This window comes from Odontesthes bonariensis, chromosome 10 (genome assembly GCF_027942865.1).
Source record: "Odontesthes bonariensis isolate fOdoBon6 chromosome 10, fOdoBon6.hap1, whole genome shotgun sequence".
Taxonomy (NCBI): Eukaryota; Metazoa; Chordata; class Actinopteri; order Atheriniformes; family Atherinopsidae; genus Odontesthes; species Odontesthes bonariensis.
Window position 1 is genome coordinate 13,689,314 of NC_134515.1, and position 21,189 is coordinate 13,710,502.

Below are 21,189 nucleotides of genomic sequence, written 5' to 3' on the forward strand. Positions count from 1 at the left end.
CTTTTGTGTTAACCGTCATCTTTTTTAGATAACTGTGCCATGGATAGAAGTCTAAAATGAAAATGTGTTTCTGTAAATGAGGCCTTAGATCTACACTACAACACAACCTGCTGTGTTTGGTATTTAATTGGCTGCATACAGTGTAAACTAGTGGCTCTTGATTAGGTATGAGGGAGGAAAACAGATAAGAGGGAAGACATGCGTCTTATCTCAGCGTGTTCAGATATTTGTTTGGAAACATGAAAGCGAACCTGCAGGGAAATAAGCAGCATGGTATCTACCTGAATGCATCAGCTCATTTCTTTAGCCCCATAACAGACAGGTTTCTACCTTCTTGGCTCCAAAACATTCAACAATACCTGTGGATCGAGTGTTTCCAACCAGAACACACTGAAACGGATCTATTGTTTTCCTCCCATTTGGAAAGTTGTACAAAAATAATGTATTTTTCAAAATCTGGCAAAGCTTACGCAGCAGCAGACCAGTTTGCAAAGGAGAGGAGATGTCAGCAGTGTTCGTGCTAAAAGCCTCTAAGTGGTTTTAAAATGTAGGTTTTTCCATCAGCAGCTGATCCTTTCTCACAGATGTTGGAGTGAACCCTGAGTTTAGACCTGAAAGCAAAAAACATGCTGGCATTTGTCAGCATGAAAGACATGCAGGCCATTTCTACCTTCCTTCAAAGGAATTGTGGCAAAAGCACAATGGGTTAGAAAAACCACAGGCAATTCTGTCTGCATGTAGGGAGCAAAGGGCAGAGCAACAGTTAAAAAAAATGCTTGCAACCATAAAACAAGAGGTGGATACAAAAAATAGGAATGCTAAAATGCTGCAGAATGGCAAGAAGAGCAGAACAAAAGTTACAAAAGCAGACACAGTTGGAGGGAAGACAAATTAGGTCAGAAACCATGACTGTGTGCAATATGTAGCCACAGGCCCTCATGGATGCAACTCATTACAGAGTAAGGTTTTTTTAAAAACAGAGAAGAGAAGGGCAATGCAAATTGAGTAAAAAATATCTCCCCGCTCTGACTGCTGCTCTGTCAGTCCCATGTCTCTGGGAAGTGACTTGTAAACCTATTTGTGACAGTATTATTGCCAAAACAAAAAAAGGGTTCCTGCAGGGGAATGTCACCTGCCAGTCTGTTAAAGGAGTAGTACACCTAAATAGATCCAGATTTTTTTTATCCTTTTTATTTTTTTCAGAGATTATACCTTTATTGTCCACAGACATGAGATCTATTTTATTTATTGATACTTTATTAACACTTTATGAATGATTTATTCTTGCCATTTTGTATGAGATTCTGTTTTGAAGAAGAATGTCTTTTTTTTTGTTTTTGTTTTCCTTTTTTTCTGTTCAAAGGTTCTTTCTTTTACATCTAATGTTTGATATGATTGGAGTCTCACGGCAACAGAGGGAAGACAAGAAAATGAGAAGATAAAAGTTTCTCTTTCAACTTAGAATCAAAGTAAAAGACGAGGCAAAGTTTATTCCGTATTCTAACTGGATTTCTTATCTAATTATTAAGGTAAAACCTGGAAAATTCAAATAAACTTACATTTCAATCAGTTATGATTACATTTATCCAATTTTAATGGCACATGTATACATATCCTGATTTAAAATGTAATACAGGGTGTTAATATTGCAGTTATGCCTCATTTTTACACAATGAAATAATGAACTGGTAACGTATGTGCTTTGAAACTCTCCAGCAGCCTGTTAGTACCCAGGAAATAACACAACATTTCATAATAAAATGGTTTTGACCAATAGAAGACACACATATGAGGCCAGATGAGAATACTGAGGTGAGACTAAAATGTGATGTGCTTTGAAAAAAAGAAAAATGTGGGGTGAGTGACAGAAGGAAAGGAACAACGAGGCAGGGAGAGGAGGAGGGTTGATGGGGGATTGTCTTTGTTGGTTTGTGTGTTTGTTATAAGATGCCTTCTGTCCCGTCGAAGGGATGGAAACAGCTGTTCCCCGTTACTGCAGAAACAAGAGAAATGTTGGACATTAAAAAGTTACTTATTCCTATGAGGCTTTGTGTGAGTGTGTGTTCTAATTGATTCTGTCTGCTGACAAAAAGAGGTTTGCTATTTCATATTTATGAGAAAAGGCATTTTCAGGAGTGAAACTATGAGCATAGGAAATAACCATACTGGTGACGTTTTTTGTTTTTTTTTCAAGATGCTTCCTCTCTCTGACTTGCTTTGACTCTCTAATTATTCTGTCACATTCAGAGTCATGCTCAGCTGCCAGCTTGATAAAGTCACCTCACAGCAAATGCACCCAGCTGTCGCATAATATTGCCAGTCCTTGCATGAACCCTAGACTTCAGCCCCTGTTGGACATTTAGTGCAGCTGCTTGGTCACATGTCAAAAAAAGTATTGACGTAATAGAAATGGAAAATGTGTGTAGGGATATCATTTTAGACAAGGTGGCTTCTTAGCCTACATGTTAGTCACCCAGGTCATGTTAACTTAAGAGCTTCAGTAGAAAGCAACAAAACTTATTTTCTCTGCTTATGAAGAAGGAGATGTAGTAGCTTGCTACATGCCACAAATAAGAAGGAATGACAAATATCTTAATGTCTGTGTCAAGTACACAACTGGAGCCCACAGATTGGTCATTTTAGATCAACATAAAGACTGGAAAGTGTCTTTATGTTTGTCACAACCTGGTTGAAGGGAGGGACAGAGTATTGGATCACACATTACCATTTTAAATATGGGTTTATTTTGACCATATATAAGATATAAACCATCTGCCAGTAAACTCAGTGGTGTAGTGTGTATAAGGATGAGTGGAAGTTGAGGTGGAAATAACAAAACAAACACAATCAAAGCAGAACCTCAGATAGAGAAAGTAGCTGTTTATAACATTTTATATACTTAGAGAACATCCAGTACATGTAAGCCATAAAGTGATGGACTTCGTGTTTGACCTCCTAACATCTACAAGACAGAATTTTTGGGACATTCCTAACTGCTCACCAGGCTTTGCCAGAAGGTATAAATACACCTACCAACACCTCTAAGTTGGCTGTTGGAACTCTACTGGTGGACTTCACGTCATTATTCAACAAGATCGTTCTCTTAGTTGCTGTTTTAATGACGGTTGCCCTTCAGCATTAATATTGCCATGATGATATGACTTGCAACATTTCTGCAAATACTAAATTATATGGCGCTAATCTCAGGTGTATCAACAAGGGCTGCATTCCACCTCCGCACCTGTTCATGGCAGTCAGTTGCAGAACATGCACCGAAGCTAAATTTCCTCTCAGAGGAGAGCAGGCCTCATAAACACTAATTCAAGTCAAAACGTCTTTGTGATATTTATATTACGGCAATGACACATTTAAAATACATCGTGCAGTCCTACGGGATTTCAAACTGACAGTTGTCCATATGTTTATGGCCATTAAACCATTTCCATTTCATTAAAAACAAAAAGAAAAGTCTGACATTTATGAACAGTCACTCCCTATTGGTGCGCTACTAAAATGTCTTACAGATTGTCTCGAGTGAGGTTCTACTTTCAAATAAAATATAACTTAAAAAGCAAAGGATATCTTACATCTTATGTCTGAGTACCGAAGACACACTGTGAAAAAATTACAGATAAAACAGAATCAGTCGTTTTGATTTTTTTCTGATTTCTACAAGGTGTGCTAAGTCATTTATTACAGATATATTTTCATGTCATAGCATTCTTGTGTAGTTCTATTGCAAAGTTGTAAAGTCAGGACCACATTCACTTTGAAAGAATCTATCTTTATTTGCTCGTTATTTCAACAAAGTCAGAACCAGTTCAGTTGCTGTTTGCACAGCAGTTCTGTCTGAGAACCACAGGCCCAGCCAACCTCGAGCAAACCCGCGTATTTCTGACGGCAGCTCCAGTTCCGCACTACACTCAGGTAGGTTGTTTGTTTTCACAGGTTTCGCACACGCCCAGTCGTGTCATTAAATCCTTTAGCTGGGAGTAAAGAATTTCAGCTCTGTCTGAACACACTGTAATACCTAAACGAAGAACCAGAGCCAGTTTTCACTGATTGAAAAGTCCCATCATAAGGCTTTGGGAACGACAATCTCACAAGCATTTCACAACTGTGATCGACCTCAACAGAGCCAAACTCTTATTCAAAGAGGAGGAAAACAAACATTTAAAAATCTATAAAATAGTCTTAGTTTCATGGGATATAGGCAACAATACAAGAATGAAACAAGCACTTAAAATCGCTAAACCCGATCAGCCGGTCAGATCAGAAGTCTTCTCTTCTTCATCACCACTGCTGGAAGAAGATGGCGGCACATCCTCGCCCAGTCTCTTTAGCTTGGCCTTGTAGTAGGCCTTCTTCATCCTGAAGGCTTTCTCCTTCTGCCGGACAGCTTTCCTCTTTTCCCTCACCAGCTCCTGTTCCCATGCCAGCACCTTTATTCTGTTCTCCCACTCCAGGATCTTCATCTGCTGCTGCTGCTCCAAAGCCTCGATCCTCTGCTGGTGCTCCAGTCTCGACAGGTCTACAGGATCGTGCTGAGCAAGGCGGTGGCCGGCGTCCTCCGGCTCGCCGTCTGACAGGTGAAGCTGGTGACTGCTGAGCCTGGAGGTGCCTGTGGGGTAAGGGTTATGAAAAGGTGAGTGTGGGACGGGGAAATTGTGCACAGGTGACATGTGAGATAGTTTGAAAAGTGTGTAGCTGGTTTTCTCGGTTGTAAACTGCAAGGTGTGGTGAATGATGCTCATCATAACAAGGGTGTGCCACAGGGACACCATCTAGGACCACTTCCATTAAAAAAAAAATAATTCACAGTTCGATACACCAGAACAAGAATGAGACCAGTTCACACGCAACAGCCTCTCTTTTCCTGGTTGTTCAAAATGTACATGCTGGTTTTTGTGTTGTTAATTCATCTAAAATTTAAATTATTTTCACAAAAAAAGTGGTAATAATCACTACACTGGTGTATTTTCTTATCCATAGTTCTGTTCCGGCTCAGACAGAGAAACATTTTGTCCAATAGAGCATTTTGCTCTCAGACTGCAGGCTTAAAGTAGAACAGGAGGCAGAACCAGCTCTCAGCTTGGGTTCAAAGGGCAGACGCTGTAATTCTCCCTCTCGCTCTGCTCTTACTTTCAATTACTGCAGGTTATTAAGTTTTTGTGTCCCGTCACTGCTTTTGCAATTTTCCTCTCTCTGTACCTTCTCTCTCCATCTCTGGCTCTGAAGCCACGTGTTCCTGATGCGTGGCTGTGTGACTCAACAAGCCTCAATGGTATTTATCATTATAAAGCTTCTTGTTGTCTCTCTCTGGTCTTTTCTCTCTTGTTCTTCTCTCATCACAAACTATCGAAGCAGAGGGCCACCATCCCTGCGTCTGCTAAGGATCAGTCAAAAAACGTGACGTCTTCATTGTATTATGTATACAGGATTTATTCATGTGCCCCAACTCTTACACTTCTAATTGTAGAATATCATTCTGTACTTATATGTGAGAATTACTCTTGATTTCTATATAACAGAGTTGGTATGCAATGATTGGTAGTTAGAAGAAAAGTGCTGCATTTATTCATCTAAAGGCTCCTCAGACATCCAGTAACCTCCCAAATAACTGGATTTCGCTAAAAGTAATGATGTCTTAATGAAAAATGAAATCCCCAAACTCGTTATCAATAAACATCATCACACTTGATTTTGGCAGATGAAGGTTTGCTGTGTGTTTCTATTTGTTTTCTTCAAATATTAGAGCAGCATGGAGAGCTTTAACTGTGTGTACCTGGTGCTGTGAAGTAGGCAGCAGGAAATATCCCATCCTGCTGCTCTGCATTGTGGGACGTGGAGTTTGTAGTAGGGCTGTGGTTCAGATCTGACCAGTCTCTGCCTGTTATTCTGTCCAAGGCTTCACGCTGGAGGCAGATGGCCACTTGATCCTTGCTGTCATCTGCCTAAGACAAAGGTGGAGGGTTTTTTATTGTTTCATTAATCACATATTTGACCGTTTGAATGAACTTTAACATATCATTTTGTGGTTACGTTTAAATTCTGCTCATGCTATTTCATCAAAAATAAAAGCCAAAAGTAAACAGATCGCTTTCAAATATTTACCTGATTCGCGCTGCCGTTCGTCTGCCCAGCGTCATTTATTAAAGTGCCTGCCAATGAGATAAAGGAAAGGACAGAGAGGCAGACAGGAGGGGGTATGAAGGTAAATTTATTTTCTACAAAATTAACAAAGAGTGCCTCCATCTGGTGGACGCAGGTACAACTTTGCCTTGACACCTAAACACATGCAGTCCTGTCACCAAAGGTCCTCACATCATCATCATCATCATGACTTTACACATATCAAGTGTAGGCGATATTAGATGGAAAGATGGTTAAGTCATTCTTTGCAACACTATTAAATACATGACCTATGCCTTAAGATTAAATCAAGGGGTTAGTCTAACAGCCTCTAGGCTGATTGCCCTTTAAGTTGAACTGACTATGCAGCCACACTAAACGTGAGAAAGAACACATGATTTCTGTTTGGTTTCTTGTGGCAGCAAGTCTACATTCTGCTGAAGTGTCCTTGAGCAGAACAAGAAGCTATAAATCTGGGCATTTTTTATCTTTTTTATTCTTGATTTATAGAACCAATGAACTCTACCTTGGGAGTTTGGAGCATGAAGGATTCTCTCTGGGAATCCTTGAGAAGTGGTTTGACCTTTTTTTTTTTCCAGCACTGTGTCACTTTTACTTTCATGTAGGGGGACGCCCATCTTAAAACTGGGAGAAATGTAGATCAAACTACTTGCTTTACTAAATACTCCCAAGGTTTAAAAGAGTGAAAACTATGAAAAGTGGCCATTTTTCCCCCTTATTTTTCATTTACATGAATCAGAGATGGCATCATAACTCACACCAGATTCGTTTATTGCAGGATTGATGGTAAATGAATATGTCATCCAGTTAGATTATGATGTATAAAGGGGTTCTTAATGAGTTTTCTACAAGGATTTGTGGTTTTTAACATAAAGCTTACATCATTTCACTATTCTTTAATTTTTACGCGAAAGGTACTTTCTTAACACACTTTAACAGCTGGCTGATAAGAATTTGAAAAGGATAAAAGAAAAGGTTATGCAGACACTGAATTTATCATAAGCTATTTGGAACTATTCAGAAATCATTCTAAATGATGATGTACTGATTACAAATTAACGTCAATAAATGTAGAGATAGTTATTTATTTATTTAACTGTAATTGTCCAGGGGCAAACGCTGTATGCTGTATGCTCTGATATTGGGCCAAACAAACAACAGCACATCTGCTACAAACACAACAGCTGAACAAAAGATCACAGTGAATTAATGAGTATCCTAACAAATGCTTATGAACAATATGAGTCATGTCTTCGAGGGTGTTTCTCCGCTATTAACAGTGAAACTAACTAACCTTCCAGTAGCTTGCGGACCGCTGCTTTGTGGCCAGCTCCCCCTGCGTGGCTGGTGAGAGCAGCCTCGCCCATGGTCTGAAGTTTGATTGATTTACAACAGGCCCTACATCGTGCGAAGTGAATGTCATGAGCGTCCTTTACTAGCCAGTCCTTAAAAGCGTCCTTTGCCAACCAGGAATCTTGAAATTTACATTTTCCAGGCATAGTTAGCTGTAAAGTTAGCTGGACCGCTACCTCACAGCCAGTAGCAAGTTGCTACTAGCAACCTCTTTACCTATTCTGCCTCGTGATGCATTGAGCGTCCTCTGCGACGGTGCGTACAATGACATACGTGACATTTAAAACAAATACTGCACAATTACTCAACGTCATGCAGTCGCAAAATAATAATTAAAGAACATTTGTAGGTTGTGCTCTGTCATAACCAATACCGTATCAATATACTTTCAAATTACCAGCAACCATGAGAAAAGTGGTGCAAAAACAGTGTTGCCTGAAACAATCTTGTGTTAATAAAATTGTAACAATGCAACTGTGTTTTAATCAATTGTCAACTAAATTTAATCAAAAAATAAACCAGAGACAATGGGAAATATCACGATTTCAGAAATGTCAGTGTAGAGTTTCTATGAGAAAAGCCACTAAGCTAATTCTACAGAAAACCCTTTAATGCAGCACAAGCCTTTGGTCACATGTCTTTTTGTAGCCAATTATAATTAGATACTTGTGTTATCTGGCCAATCAGCGTTCAGGGAGCTAGAACTGTAGCTTGATTGGTTAAAGTCCGACATACCAGAACAGAAACACATGGGCTCTCAGTTGCTGTTCGTATAATTAAATGAAGGGGTAGAACGCAAACCAAAGGCATGTGTCTGAAGTGTTTAAAACTTTGTGGACGTAAGCATGTTTTCACTTTGTTGTTTGATGAGAAAGGTTCGTCTTTTTTCTTTGTATATCATTGTCAGATAACACGAAAAGACCTACTGGCTTTAGCTTGTTTTGCTAGCTGAAAGACTGTACTGACACTGTCCGGTTTATCGTTGCTGTTTCTAACATTTATTTTTTTTTGGTAAAGTGTTAATGGTGTAAATCGTAACCTTGTATCTTTCAGGGAGTTTTCCTGGTGTCTCTTTAGTAGACGTTATTATTCGTTAAAGAGATGGAGACAGCTGCCCTCGTAGCTCCGATCACTGGTTTGGAGTTCTTTAAGGAAGAGTTTTTGTTGACAGGTAAGCAACAGTTTTATCAGCATTCCTAGTTAAGAATGAAGTATTTCCGATTACATTTGCTATATTAATCTAAAATGTTTAAGCCACATTTTAATTTGACAGTAACCGAAAGCAACTCTGGCTTAATGAAAGATTGATCTTTGTTCTACCTTTAAATAAAGGGGGTCAGTCAAATTAGATGGATAACTGTTCAATTTACAAATAGTAACTGGGTAAAGAATTACATCTCAATTTTAAAATTGAACCAATCCAGTTCTAGGCCAAGACACAGTACAGTGTCAGCAGCATCAAAAGTCTGAAACTATATTATTAATTCTTTAGTTGATGAGCAAAGTTATCTTCCCTTATTTATTGACCTATCTAAGCCTTTTGATTCTGTTGATGATTAAATCCTTTTGAGGATATTTAAATTGACTTATTTAGATTCAAACATAAAATATCATATAGGTGGTTTGCAAAGTATCTGATTGGTATGTTTCATATGATTGGTATGATACTATGTTTTAGAGGAGACATTATTGTACTTTTTTTTTTTTCACAAGTTGCTTCCTTTGGTTTTCTGAAATCTGTGACATCTTTTGGTCTAAATACCACAAGGATAAACAGCACCCTTTTTTTTAACCAAGTATTTACAGAAACCAGTTTAAAATGCCTCTGGGAACACAGAGCAAAGTTCATGCATGTATCTTTAAATTGAATGATTTGTAAATGTCTTACCTCAGTGTACACATTTTAGTTTCAATTTAATTCCTAAACTTGATTTTGCTATCATCTGGGCTACAAAGAAAAGACAGCTTGCTCTCAGTGGCTTCCATGCATACATAAAGATCACTTGTTCACATAATGTAGACTAAAACCATATTAAAGGTTCATTACACCTAACACACACCTTACTCTTTTCCTTTCTGGCAGGTGAGGGTCCGATTTTGTCGGTGTACAGTCTCCAGCCTCAGCCTAAAGCCAGCACTTCACTGAGTGTCCTCCAACAATCCAGAATCCATGGGATAAGAGTAAGAAGTCAAGCAACTTTGCCAGCACAGAGCTCTGCCACATCAATCCACAAACAAAGGGAACAAGGTTAGCACGAGTAGATTCTAGTTCTCACTATTTCTTTGTTTCCTGAATTAGTTTTTTCTCTTGGTTTACTAAAGACAAATCTGAGTCAAGAATATATTATTTTTGTTGTGATCTACTGAATGATTTAAATGTTATTTTTGACTTCTGGTTGTCACCTCTCACTCACTAAAAGGTTCTAATTGTTTCACAAATGATCTGAATCTACTCTTTGCTGTCACTCCCCAGGACAGAGTTCCACCACAGAGCCCAGCTTCTATGACCTAGCAGTATTTGGAGGTAAGGCTGTGAGGCTGGTGAGGCTCCGTGTGAATTTTAAGGATGTGAAGCAACTGCGCTTGGAGGTCCTGGGTCCCCTTTTGGAGCTGCATGATTGGGTCTTGGATGCCCGCTGGCTCTCTGGAGATAAACAGTCACTGCTCTGTGTGGCTGTAGCCCACAATGGTGTCCTTCTCCTGGATGCTGTTAGAGGAGAGGCACTGGTTCAGCACTCCTGTCTGGAGGGCTGTTTACTATATTCTGCTCTACTTCTGGTACATGAATCCTTGGCAGATACTGTCTTAATAGGGGGGACGGTTTTCAACCAGCTGGTCATCTGGAAACCTGGCAGAGAAGATGAAAGTAAAAATTCTAGGCACAAAGCTCCAGTTGAACGGCGTCTGTCGGGTCACAGTGGTGTCATCTTCAGCATCTCTTACCTCCAGGAGAAAGGGTATCTGGCTTCAGCCTCTGATGACCGCAGCGTGCGGGTGTGGGGCGTCGGCGCTTTAGGTGGCCCTGGAGGGAAATGTGGGGACTTGAACCCGGCTTGTTTAAAAGTTCTGTATGGTCACCAGGCCAGGGTGTTCTCAGTGCATCTCTCACCAGGGAGAGTGTTTAGTGCAGGAGAAGACGGGACTTGTTTAATCTGGGACTGGGCTGGAGGAGGTAAGGTTGTTCGAACGCTGAAGGGACATCGTGCAGGCGGCGTCCGTGCTCTGGCTGTCAGTGAGGGAGAGGGAGGTGATGGGAGATTGGTGGCTACAGGAGGGGCGGATGGAGGGGTGAGGTTGTGGAAAGTGCATGGCAGTGATGAGAAGGAGAGCAAGGAGGAGGCAGTGACAGAGAAGCTAACAGACCTGCAATTTTCTGGTTCTGGCTTGCCTAAAGTAGTTTGTATAGCAGGAGAAGAGGATGAAAATGCAACCTGGAGCCAGTTTGTGGTTTGCACTGACAAGGGAGTCGTTTGCCAATACGTTGATGGAAAGTGGGAGACTTTATGGCAAGGAACCTCTGACTTTCATTCCTATTGTGTGATGGACACAGTAACTGTCAGTGTTAAAGGCTCAGCCGCAACAGTTCATTTGTGTGCCGTGGGGAACCTCAGCGGGTCCTTACAGGTCTTACCCACCTCTCATCCTCAGTCTGGAATTCTTCTGTCAGGTGGATCGGGGAAGATTCATAGTATTATTTGGCAGAAAGGGAAAGACGGTGTGTACTTGCTAGCATCAGGTGCTGAAGGACTTGTCTATCGCTGGTGTATAAAAGTAAAAATAAATGAAAGCTGTTCTTTGGTGTTCAATGTGAATTGTCTTCCACCTTTCCTCCTACCTCGCTGCGCTAAGCGCTGGCTCACAGCTGCTGTTCGCCTCCACTCCAGTCTGGAGGAAGTGCTCTGGGTCTGTGGAGACAGGAGAGGGTCCTTGCTTTTGTATCAGGAAGAAGAAAAGTTCGATCAAAATACCAAGGAGGATGAGGAAATTGATAAAGGCTTGATGGCAGACAGGAAACAAGCTGCTGATGAACAAGAGGAGACGCAAGAAAGTAAAGAGGCGCATGACCTAATGCTGCAGCCGCTGAGCTGTCTGTTTGGAGTGCATGGCAAACACGGTGTTACTTCAGTGTGTGAGTACCAAGGATTGCTCTATAGCACTGGCAAGGACGGCTGTGTTAGGATTTTCAGAGTGAATCGAACACCGCCTGAGAAATGTAAGGAGAGCAAACAAGGTGGTAAAGGAGAGCGTGTGGAGATCAAAGAAAGGCTTCAGCTGGAGATGCTCAGAGTCCAGCGGGCCTGCAAGGGTATGGAGTGGCTGGAAAGGGTTTTGATTCTAGAATCCGAAGTTCCAGTGGAACAGGAGGAAGAGGTTGTAGGGGAATGTGAGCATCCACATAAGACAAAACATCATTTGACAGTAAAGTTGGGGGTTGCAGGGGAAGGAGACGTAGAAAAAAAATTTGAGGCAGAAGATGTCAAAGGAAGAGAAGCCAGATTTGTAACTGTCGGCTTCCATGCTGCCCACTTTGTTGTTTGGGACCCTATGAGGCAGGAAAGGCTTCTAGCAGTGCCTTGTGGTGGGGGGCATCGCTCTTGGAGTCTCTGGCCATCGCACACAGGGATTTGGTCCGGATATGGCGCTTTGGTCTTCATCAAGCAGGGCGCCGTCCTGACTTCACAAGCTCCTGGTGAGGTGCTGGGCTGGGTTGGGAAATCGGGAAGGAGTGGAGGATGCGGTTTGAGAGAGGGGGTCCATGGGAGGGGGATTTGGTGTGTTGCCAGGCTTGGGAGGATAGGGGAGTTTGGAAATGAGATTCTAACAAACTCCGTTGCAGGTATAACTGAAAATGTGGATGGTAGTATGGAAGGAGAGGAAGGGAAATGGGAGATAGTAGTGACAGGAGGAGAGGACACGAGCTTAGCTGTCCTGGCGCTACATCCAGTTTCTGGCATCATCAAAGTTCTCTCAGTTATTACCGACCACATTTCAGGCGTTCGCACAGTGGCAGCAGTTCCACGTGCTGAAGGAGGGCGTGGCAACCCGTCACAGCCTCTCTCTGCCCTGCTCGTGTCAGCCGGCGGCCGGGCTCAAATACAGTGCTACCAGCTGTTGATTGTCTGGGACCGGCAGAGACTGGCTCCTTCCTGTCAGGTGATTCAGGTGGCAAATCACCGATTGGATGAGCAGTGGGAAAAGAGGCGGAACCGACATAAGACGGTGAAAGTGGACCCAGAAACAAGGCAAGTTAATGATTGTGGATGTGGTCACATTTAAACTAATTCAGGCACCGGTACCTGTATCTAGATATGCATTCTTTACTTTTTCTTGAAACAAGAATATAATTTCAGGCCTTCTAAAAATCTAAACTTATCGTTTTAAACTTAGCAATAATATAAGTGTCTGTGTGTGAATATGCTCATTTTAAAGTGTTCATGCACAGCGCTGGTCATGGTTGTTTAAAAGCGACGTAGATTTCAGAATTTTCTCGGTGTAGCTGAAACTTACCATATGGTTCCTTGTTTTCAGTTCATGGTAGACTCACTGTTGCAGCTTCATAATCAGTCCTTTAAAATTTACGTCATTACGAGTCAACAGATTAAATGCTAACGGCATGACATGACTGCAGGTTAAACTTAGTAAAAGAGCTTAAAGAAGAGTTATTGTGTGCAGATGTTGGGGGAAAAAAAGTCACTGCAGTTGTGAGAGTCTGTTTGTTTGGGAGTTCAGTAGAGAGAAATAGTGCCATATTTGGTACAATTTTTCTTGACATGAACTGATAGTTGTTGGTATTCATTCAGTGCCATTAAAAGTACCAGATTTGGTCCCCACCCTTAGGTGTGAAACAGTAGTTAAGAACCTGTACCACCTCATTATCTCCGTTCTTTTTCTGCACTTTAACCACATGCCTACCGAATGTCGCTTTATTTTCCAATCTAAATTGATCTCCTTTCCTATTCTCTTCCATTGAGCAGGTCTTACCAGCTCTGTTTGTGTGTTCTTAGGTACGTTTCTGTGACGGTGGTGGAGGAAAAGGACGACTGTGTCGTACTGGCTTTGTCCTGCAGTGACGGGGCGATCAGGTTGGTTACAAAGCTCAGTAGAACTACAAACCTGACTGTGGCTTTCACTCTGCAAAAGTCTTTAAGTGAATTCATACAAACCGATTATATTAGATCAGATTCAACTTTGTTAGTGGAGAACTGCATGTACGTAATAAACAAAATATAACAAGATAACAAGACTATAACATGATAAGGGTTATGAGATATATTTTGCAGGTATGTTTCTCAGATTATTATTTAAACTGTATTTAGCTAACTATATAACTGACATGATCCATTTATTTCATTGTATACAAATATGTACATACTAATTTGTATTTATTTATATACTTAATGTATTTTGTTACTGTCTTTCCAGATTATTCTCGGTCAATGAAGTTAAAAATCAGATTGATTTGTTGTGGGAGACATTCTACCACCATCGCTGTGTGCTCAGTGTCGCCACCTGCAGCCTGGATGACGACAATGGCAACAGGTGAGCTAATGTCCTCTATTCACATTCATTCGGATCTTGTTTTATTGACACTCGTTGCATAATATTTTAGAGAAGAGTACTAGTTGGCAGTTTTACATGAAGAGGAGAGATGTATTGATTAAAATATGAAGAAAACAATCCCCTGTGTGGCAGTTAGGTTTACCATAATCATGGTATGCTTCCCTTACAGATATAAGCTGCTCTTCAGTGCTGCAACTGATGGGAAAATTGCGGTTTGGGATTTGACTGAAGCTCTGTCCTTATCAACTGATCATTTGAGTGGTGCTACACCCCCACCAATCCCCTGCCTTGACATTCCTGCCCACCAGAGCGGCATCAACTCGTTGGTTGTTTGGGAAGAGAAACGGGGACAACAAGAGGGCGGTTGCCTGGTAACTGTTGCTAGTGGAGGGGATGATGGACAGCTGACAGTGTCCACAGTTAAGGTGCAGTACCCAGAAAATGGGAAGATTGGGGGCAGCAGTGTATTTTCTCAGATTTCTAACTCCCAAACTTTGCCACAAGCACACGTTCAGAGTCTTAACCAGCTTCAGCTTCATCTCCATTCCCAGTCCCAAATCCCACTGGCCCACGCTGCCCCTCTCACTGCCCTGAAGCTCCTGAGCCCAGATATCTTGGTCTCCACTTCCTCAGATCAGAGGATTTGCCTTTGGAAGGTCAGCAGTACCACAATCCATCACAGCGGGGCGCTGTGCTCCCACGTTGCAGATGCTGCAGGACTCGCAGTTTGGGAGGGGGAGGAAGGCGATGAAAAGGAGAAGATAACATTTGAGCAGGTAAATGCAGTTTTTGGAGGAAAAGAGAGTCGGATAACAGAGGATGGGACATTCCGTGAGGATCTGAAAACAGGTGACGAGTCCAAGGGTAGAGAACCTGTTGAAGCAATGAGTAAGTCGGGTGGCCCAGTTTGTGAGACCAGTGATGAAAATGAATGTGAGACAACTGTTAATTCAAGAGATCAAGCAGAGTATCACAGTGGAAGTGAAACAGCGAGTGAGGCAAACACTAAGATGGGTTTCAAGGGTTCCGGTGAAAGCAGGCCAAAGCGAACAGCGGTGGGATGGGTGTTAGTCGTTGGCCAGGGTTTCCAGCTACTACAGGTCAGAATTCCAGAGATGGGTGAAAAGGTGTCGAGAGAGAAAAGAGAAGAAGAAAGCCAGCGGGTTAAAGTGACTCTTCAAAATCAGGCGGCTTGTATGGAATCAAATCGTTGAAGTGAATCAGCCATCACTTTCCAAAGGGACACGTTGTTAAATATTTTTTTTAATGAATGTTTTGTATGAACCTGTAAACTTTGACTGCTGCTCCATCAATCAAAAACAATTTTTAGAATAAAGATTATTTATTCTCAAGCTTTCTTTGGGTGTATTGATGTTATGAAATTGCTTGTGTGTGGATACTGTAACATTAGTCTATAACAAACATCCATCTGAGTAGAAATGCAGTTACTTCAATTTCCTCTCATTAAGCTTCAGATTGATGGTCATTTATTTTTTTCATTCATTTCTTGTGGCCTGAAAAAAAAAAGATTTATGCAGTGATTTGTCTTTAATTAGGACACATTTCTTATAATAACACACAGAAAGCATGTGGTGCTCATCAAGGCCGGCCTAGAATTTTCACAGGATTTTTCAAAGGAACTTTAAAACCATCTATTTAAAGTATGTGCCATCTGTGTACTGCTCCTGGGAATGGAACCAAACTGCAGTTATTTTTTTACACGGTGTGTTAAATCTGTTAAAATTTCATCCATCCAGGAAATAAACCCTTTTTTTTTTTTTTTTTTTTTTACTGAAGAGCACCCTCAAATCCCGTCACTAGTAATAACTTTTACCAGTAACTGTATCTGACCCACTTCCTCAAAGTGAAGGAAGGTTTTCCCCTTAAGTCCAGATTGTTTTTAAAAAGAAAAAAAAAACATCCTGCTTCTCCATCCCACATGCTCCTAAAAGTGTATCATTCTGATGTGACAGATCTAAAACGGATAGAAAACACCCAACTGCATACATGGGAAAAAAAACTTGACTCTTCTATTAAGAGCAGATGAATACGGGTGTTAATTTGAAGTGAGCGGGTTAGTTGAAGTTCACGTAGCCATGCCTACTCTTGCTGTTATTCATCCTCCACAATTTCTGCATCTAATTTAGCACAAGTCTGCAATGATATGAAATGCTGAAGCTGCCTGAAGTGTTGGGTTGATATGAGACTCTGTGTACTTTTATTTGCATATTTCATATTTCGTGTCTCACTGGAATGGAAATGTAGCTGTGGCAGATGATGTGTGAGACACCTTGCAGCAAGTACATGCCCATCACATTAGTTGTTATTACTTGTAGATGTAAGTGTGCATGTAACCATTTGCTGATTCACAGTCACCTGGACTTTACTGTAGATGTCATATAAAGAGTGTGCATCGTTGTTTTGCTCCAGTTGTTGGGACATCAAACCCATCAACTCTGTCACATTGTAGGTGACATTGAGTGTTAAGGTCTCTGTTCGGACCTATGTGCCTTTATTGCTACAATTCTACATTTTTTGACTTGTGAACTGAATTGGATTTGCACAGTGAACAGAAGTTTAACTCTAAAGGCCATCTTCTCCACATCTGTGAGTTATCATTATTATTTTTTATTTTTTTTTGTACAGAGCTAAAGTTTTGGCTACTTGATTTGAGCTCTTAAACACCTTTCACTAAGGTTTCATGGCTTGATTACCTTGTAAGGACTACAGTTTGTTATCATTCCAAAAGGCCAGATGATGCAAATTTTAAGGCTCTGATTCCTCTAACTTTTACCCAGCAACTATCAGACATGAGCTCCTTCTGACTAAGCAGTTGCCTGGCACATTTTAAATTCAAATGACTATCCACAGAGCATGTGGGAGCCATAGAACGAGTGCAAATTGTTTTCAAATTGTAATTAATGATGATGAATTGGAATGGTAGTTCACATTTTTTATGAACATTTCATTTTTAAGAGTCCTAAACACAGAGTTAAGCTTCAGAAATTTGTAGATTTGTAGCATTTAAGCAAGTCTGAAGCATTTTGGAGACCAATCCTGTGCAACGATGACGTTAACATGCAACAGAGTGTAGCACTGAATGAGAGGAACACCTCATTGAATATGGGGGTCTATCATTCATGCCTTGGACTTGTGCTGCAGTCAGCGGCACCGGAGATGTTTAGATAATGGGAGCAAGAATGGATTTAAAGCACTCATAAAAGGAAAAGCTTCTGAACACATGAAGATTTTGCCATTTTACTCAAACAATCCACTGACGACATGATTCAGAAAACTGAGGACAGACTTCTAAAGAGCTGCGCATACAAGATGGACAGAAAATAACTCAGAGCTGGGAGCCTTTTACAGGAAGAATGAAAACCAAAGGTGGATGTGCTGATCAAACTTTTTCTTGAGGCCTTTTGTCATTTTGAATTAGTAAAAAATGTCAATGGAAAAAGTACATTTTTTAAATTTATTCTATTTTAAGTTCTCTAAGAAATTTGTCAATTAGATTCCTGCCATTTATAAATGTTCCTCATTTGGCTCTAAGAAACTAAAAAATTTGGGATTGCATAAATGTTTGCATACCACTGCTCATGTGTTTGAGGTGGACTTCGTAGAGGTTCGAGCCCATGAAGGGACGGACTGTAGGTATCCATAAATATTTTAATATTTTAGTCTCCTCTCACATTACTTTTTGTCAAGCACCCATCTCACTACCTGCCGCTCACAATGGAAGAAGAGAAAGAAAGGAAGAGGGGGGAAGGAGAGTTTGAGTGAAGGGGATTTGGGACCAAGTGGTTGTAGAAGGGGGGGTGCTGCAGTGAAAGGGATGAATGCTTCTAGGATCTTATTTCCCTTGGCACCCTTTGTACCCACCACTATCATTTGCTAAGGGAGAACATGAAGGAGGCAGAGTGAAAGCAACAGTGCTGACAAGATAAAGGTGAAGGTAGTGAGAAGGGAGGTAACACGGTGAAGGCACCTGCTGCACTGAGTGTCCCTGCTGATCCTTGAAGTCACTGAAGAAGGACGAAGTAGAGAAAATTAAGGACAGACTGCTGAGTTTTGGGTGAGACACAGAGAGAAAGACACTTTCCTGTACCTTGGTGCGTGCTTGTTCTAAATGATGGTGTAAGGCAAGGCTGTGCCGTGTAGTCATCTTCAGTCTGGGTGGGGAGAGGAAATAACTTATGGAATTCAAACTGAGATATCATCACCATCTGTAGAGAGGAAGTGCCAGTGGGGATATCTTCCCTGCATCTTCTTGACAACCGGAGTGCGAGTGTCTGTCTGAAGGATGTTTTGCATCACCCAGGAGAGCAATATTTAAGAGTGCAGCTGTCAAAGCGCAGAAGAAGTGGCATTTTACATCGATCAAAGAGGTATACTCACACACTCTCAAAGAGTTCTGTCACTGCTTCTGATTGTGTTTATTTTCTGCCTTTTACCTTACCCATAATCAACCAACTCTGAAATGTCAACTTTCTTTAAACTTCAAGAGGATTTTTGCTTAAGTTTAGATTAGTGACCATTGCTCATTTGCCATTTCAAACTGTCACTCACCGACAAACAAAATGTTGCATTTGGAACCAAGCCGAAAGCTGTCTTGAGCAAGGCTGACATACGCTGAAATATGTGCAACTCAGCCACAGCACAAAATGTCACGCATAGAGACTCTGAATCTGCAACAAGGCATGTAATTGCACAACAGCGGAGGCCATTTGAATAGTTCTAAACAAAAAGAATTGGACAAGTAAAAACTATAATCAGATGGTGCACAATCATAAATGAAAGAGTCACATAATTAGTTTATTCAAATCAAACGGTGTCAACCTACCGAGCGAGAATGAGTAGGATTCCTCCTCTGGAAACATGGAGTGTGTAGCAAAATTATAGGAATACTATCGCACAATGATTTTTTTTTTTTTTTTTTTTTTTTAAAGAGACTGACAGACAGATATTTAAAGCTCCACCAGGTCTAATCTTTTGTGAAAATAATGGTCTGAATGGTTCCTTTCCACTGCATATGCTGTTAGAGACAGCAAACCAGGTATGATTTTCAATCACAAAATAGTGATGCTGATTTTTGCTCTCTGGCTCTCAGATTGGTGATGTCTCGTGAGCGACTGCCCTTCATCGGCTCATCTGGGAGCAAAACGACAGGTAATCAGCTCGCGCTGTATCTAATACACATTCTTTTATTGAGGGCGTGCAACAGATGTTGTCGGAACAGAAAGGCATCTTATGTTTCTGCAAACCACCATGTTGTAAACTCAATTTTAACAAAAAGCCTCACTGTAGACTGCTTATGAAAAATGGATGTTGCTTCACAAAGCACCATATGCTTTGGCATAGGCCCACCTTGTGATTGACAGGGTGCTACCCCATGGGCAAACAAATGTTTTGGTTTTCCGTCAGATTCACCCCTTTCTTATAATGCCCTGTTTAGAACAAAGGCGACATCCAAAAATACCAAACTAGAATCTTCAAAACAGCCATCCAGAGAGCAATGAGTACCATTACAGCAAATATAAATGATATATATTTGTTGAATTTGCAGATTTCTTATGCAGATTACATTCTATTTATTTAGATGAATTAAGACTAATTTGAATTGCTTTAAAATTAAATTATACCCAAAACCTTTTATAAAAAAAGATGACAGAAATTTTACTTTTCTGTCATCTTTTGCTGATGATGGCCTTTGACGTCCTCATTTGCAGCACCTTGTTGCCAATGCTGGAGTTTCTCTTCAGCACTTTTTGTTAGCGTTTTAATGACCCTCTAATGAATTTCATAAACTCCTCCGGGGCACCAAAACTTTCAGCTCGAAGGAGGTACTGCTTAAGGTAAATCTCTCAAAATACTCAGAGTTTAGTGCAATCTGCTGTTTATGTGACTCACAAAGCAAAGGCAACATAGTTGCTCAGCGTTAACACAGCAACATGCAGCTGCTGAGAGGATCTAAAAATCATTCATTATCACCATCATTCACTAAGTTAAGTCAAGTAATCTGTATTTTTAATGTTTTTGACTTGTTGCCAACACACCAAAACCATGGTGAAAGGTGTATTGTAGCTAATATGACATAAAAATTATGACTAACACATGTTTGTAAAAACACAAAATCTGTCTTTTCTCATCTTTGCTTTTTTTTATAAATATACAGCTAAGTCATCGTACCCTCCCCCTGCTTTGCAGCGCACCCACCAGGCCAGTCGCAGAAATCATAACCAGCAGCAGCAGACATCCTCCTCTCATCCTCACCCAGGACCATCTTCCTTCCTCCTCTCAGACACCACCATGACGCCCTGGGGAGGACTGGCTATTTACGAATCCTCCTTTACCACTATACCCCCAACACTTCCTCCACGACCTCCTCCACCTCCACCTCTACCTCCACCCCCTCCTGCTCCTAGGCCAACACCTTCCACCCCTTTTCATGGGAACCAGGAGGAAGATGAAGACAGTTCAAGTTCAAGTTTTAACTCTGATAGGCCGTCTCCACCCCTGATGGTCCCTCAGAGCAATGCAGGTATGACTGCAATTAGTGCTTAACGTGCCTCGTGTGATTAAATGTGTAGACCCAGAGTCAAGTCTACAAGGTCAAGAAAATATCTGCATGATCACCCACTCCTGAGATAAGATCTGATCATGTAAGGTCAAATCCCGCCAGCTGGTTATACACGAAGGGCCTTTCAGCATCTGTGTTTTAAAGAATAAGTGTCTGACTTTAACAAAAACATTTTCTGTCATCTTTCTAATTGTAGGTGGAGTGGGCAAAGGGCTGCGCATGAGGAGGAGAGTGTTACCGCAGCGTCGGGTTCCTCGGCCTCCCCGTCTCCCACCACTGCGTCCCATCACCAACCTCAGCTTCTCTCGAAGCTTCACTTTCTCCTTCTTCGAGCTGCCGCTGCACCAGTCTCCTCGCTGTCGTGCCGAACGTGTCAGAAACCTCCTACTGCTTCTGAAACAGATACACTATTGAGGACTGCTTAATTAGTGCAGCATATAACATTTGTAAACAGTCTCATTGTGAAATAAAGACGTGCAGTGAGCGAAGTTTGTTTATCATAGATTGTATAGACCAGGCTGCTTTAACTTTCTGTTCTGTAT

At 41.2% G+C, this 21,189-nt stretch overlaps 3 protein-coding genes across 3 annotated transcripts; 2 read left to right on the forward strand and 1 right to left on the reverse strand.

Annotated features, from left to right (window-relative positions):
* Nucleotides 1-2,417: 2,417 nt before the first annotated feature.
* On the reverse strand, nt 2,418-7,716 carry fsbp (fibrinogen silencer binding protein). Its single transcript, XM_075476335.1, has 4 exons — nt 7,448-7,716; nt 6,115-6,161; nt 5,786-5,954; nt 2,418-4,621 (listed from the first exon to the last, which is right to left on the reverse strand). The coding sequence occupies exons 1-4, from the start codon at nt 7,650-7,652 to the stop codon at nt 4,260-4,262; spliced, it is 783 nt and encodes a 260-aa protein (XP_075332450.1). The 5' UTR covers nt 7,653-7,716; the 3' UTR covers nt 2,418-4,259.
* A 529-nt stretch (nt 7,717-8,245) lies between these two features.
* On the forward strand, nt 8,246-15,844 carry wdr6 (WD repeat domain 6). The gene is made up of 7 exons (XM_075476332.1): nt 8,246-8,345; nt 8,560-8,677; nt 9,590-9,754; nt 9,980-12,749; nt 13,512-13,589; nt 13,930-14,046; nt 14,237-15,844. Exons 2-7 carry the CDS (start codon nt 8,608-8,610, stop codon nt 15,279-15,281), a joined length of 4,245 nt encoding a protein of 1,414 aa, XP_075332447.1. The 5' UTR covers nt 8,246-8,345; nt 8,560-8,607; the 3' UTR covers nt 15,282-15,844.
* A 2,112-nt stretch (nt 15,845-17,956) lies between these two features.
* On the forward strand, nt 17,957-21,061 carry LOC142390103 (uncharacterized). Its single transcript, XM_075475472.1, has 4 exons — nt 17,957-18,455; nt 19,178-19,236; nt 20,243-20,608; nt 20,844-21,061. Exons 2-4 carry the CDS (start codon nt 19,185-19,187, stop codon nt 21,059-21,061), a joined length of 636 nt encoding a protein of 211 aa, XP_075331587.1. The 5' UTR covers nt 17,957-18,455; nt 19,178-19,184.
* Nucleotides 21,062-21,189: the final 128 nt, after the last annotated feature.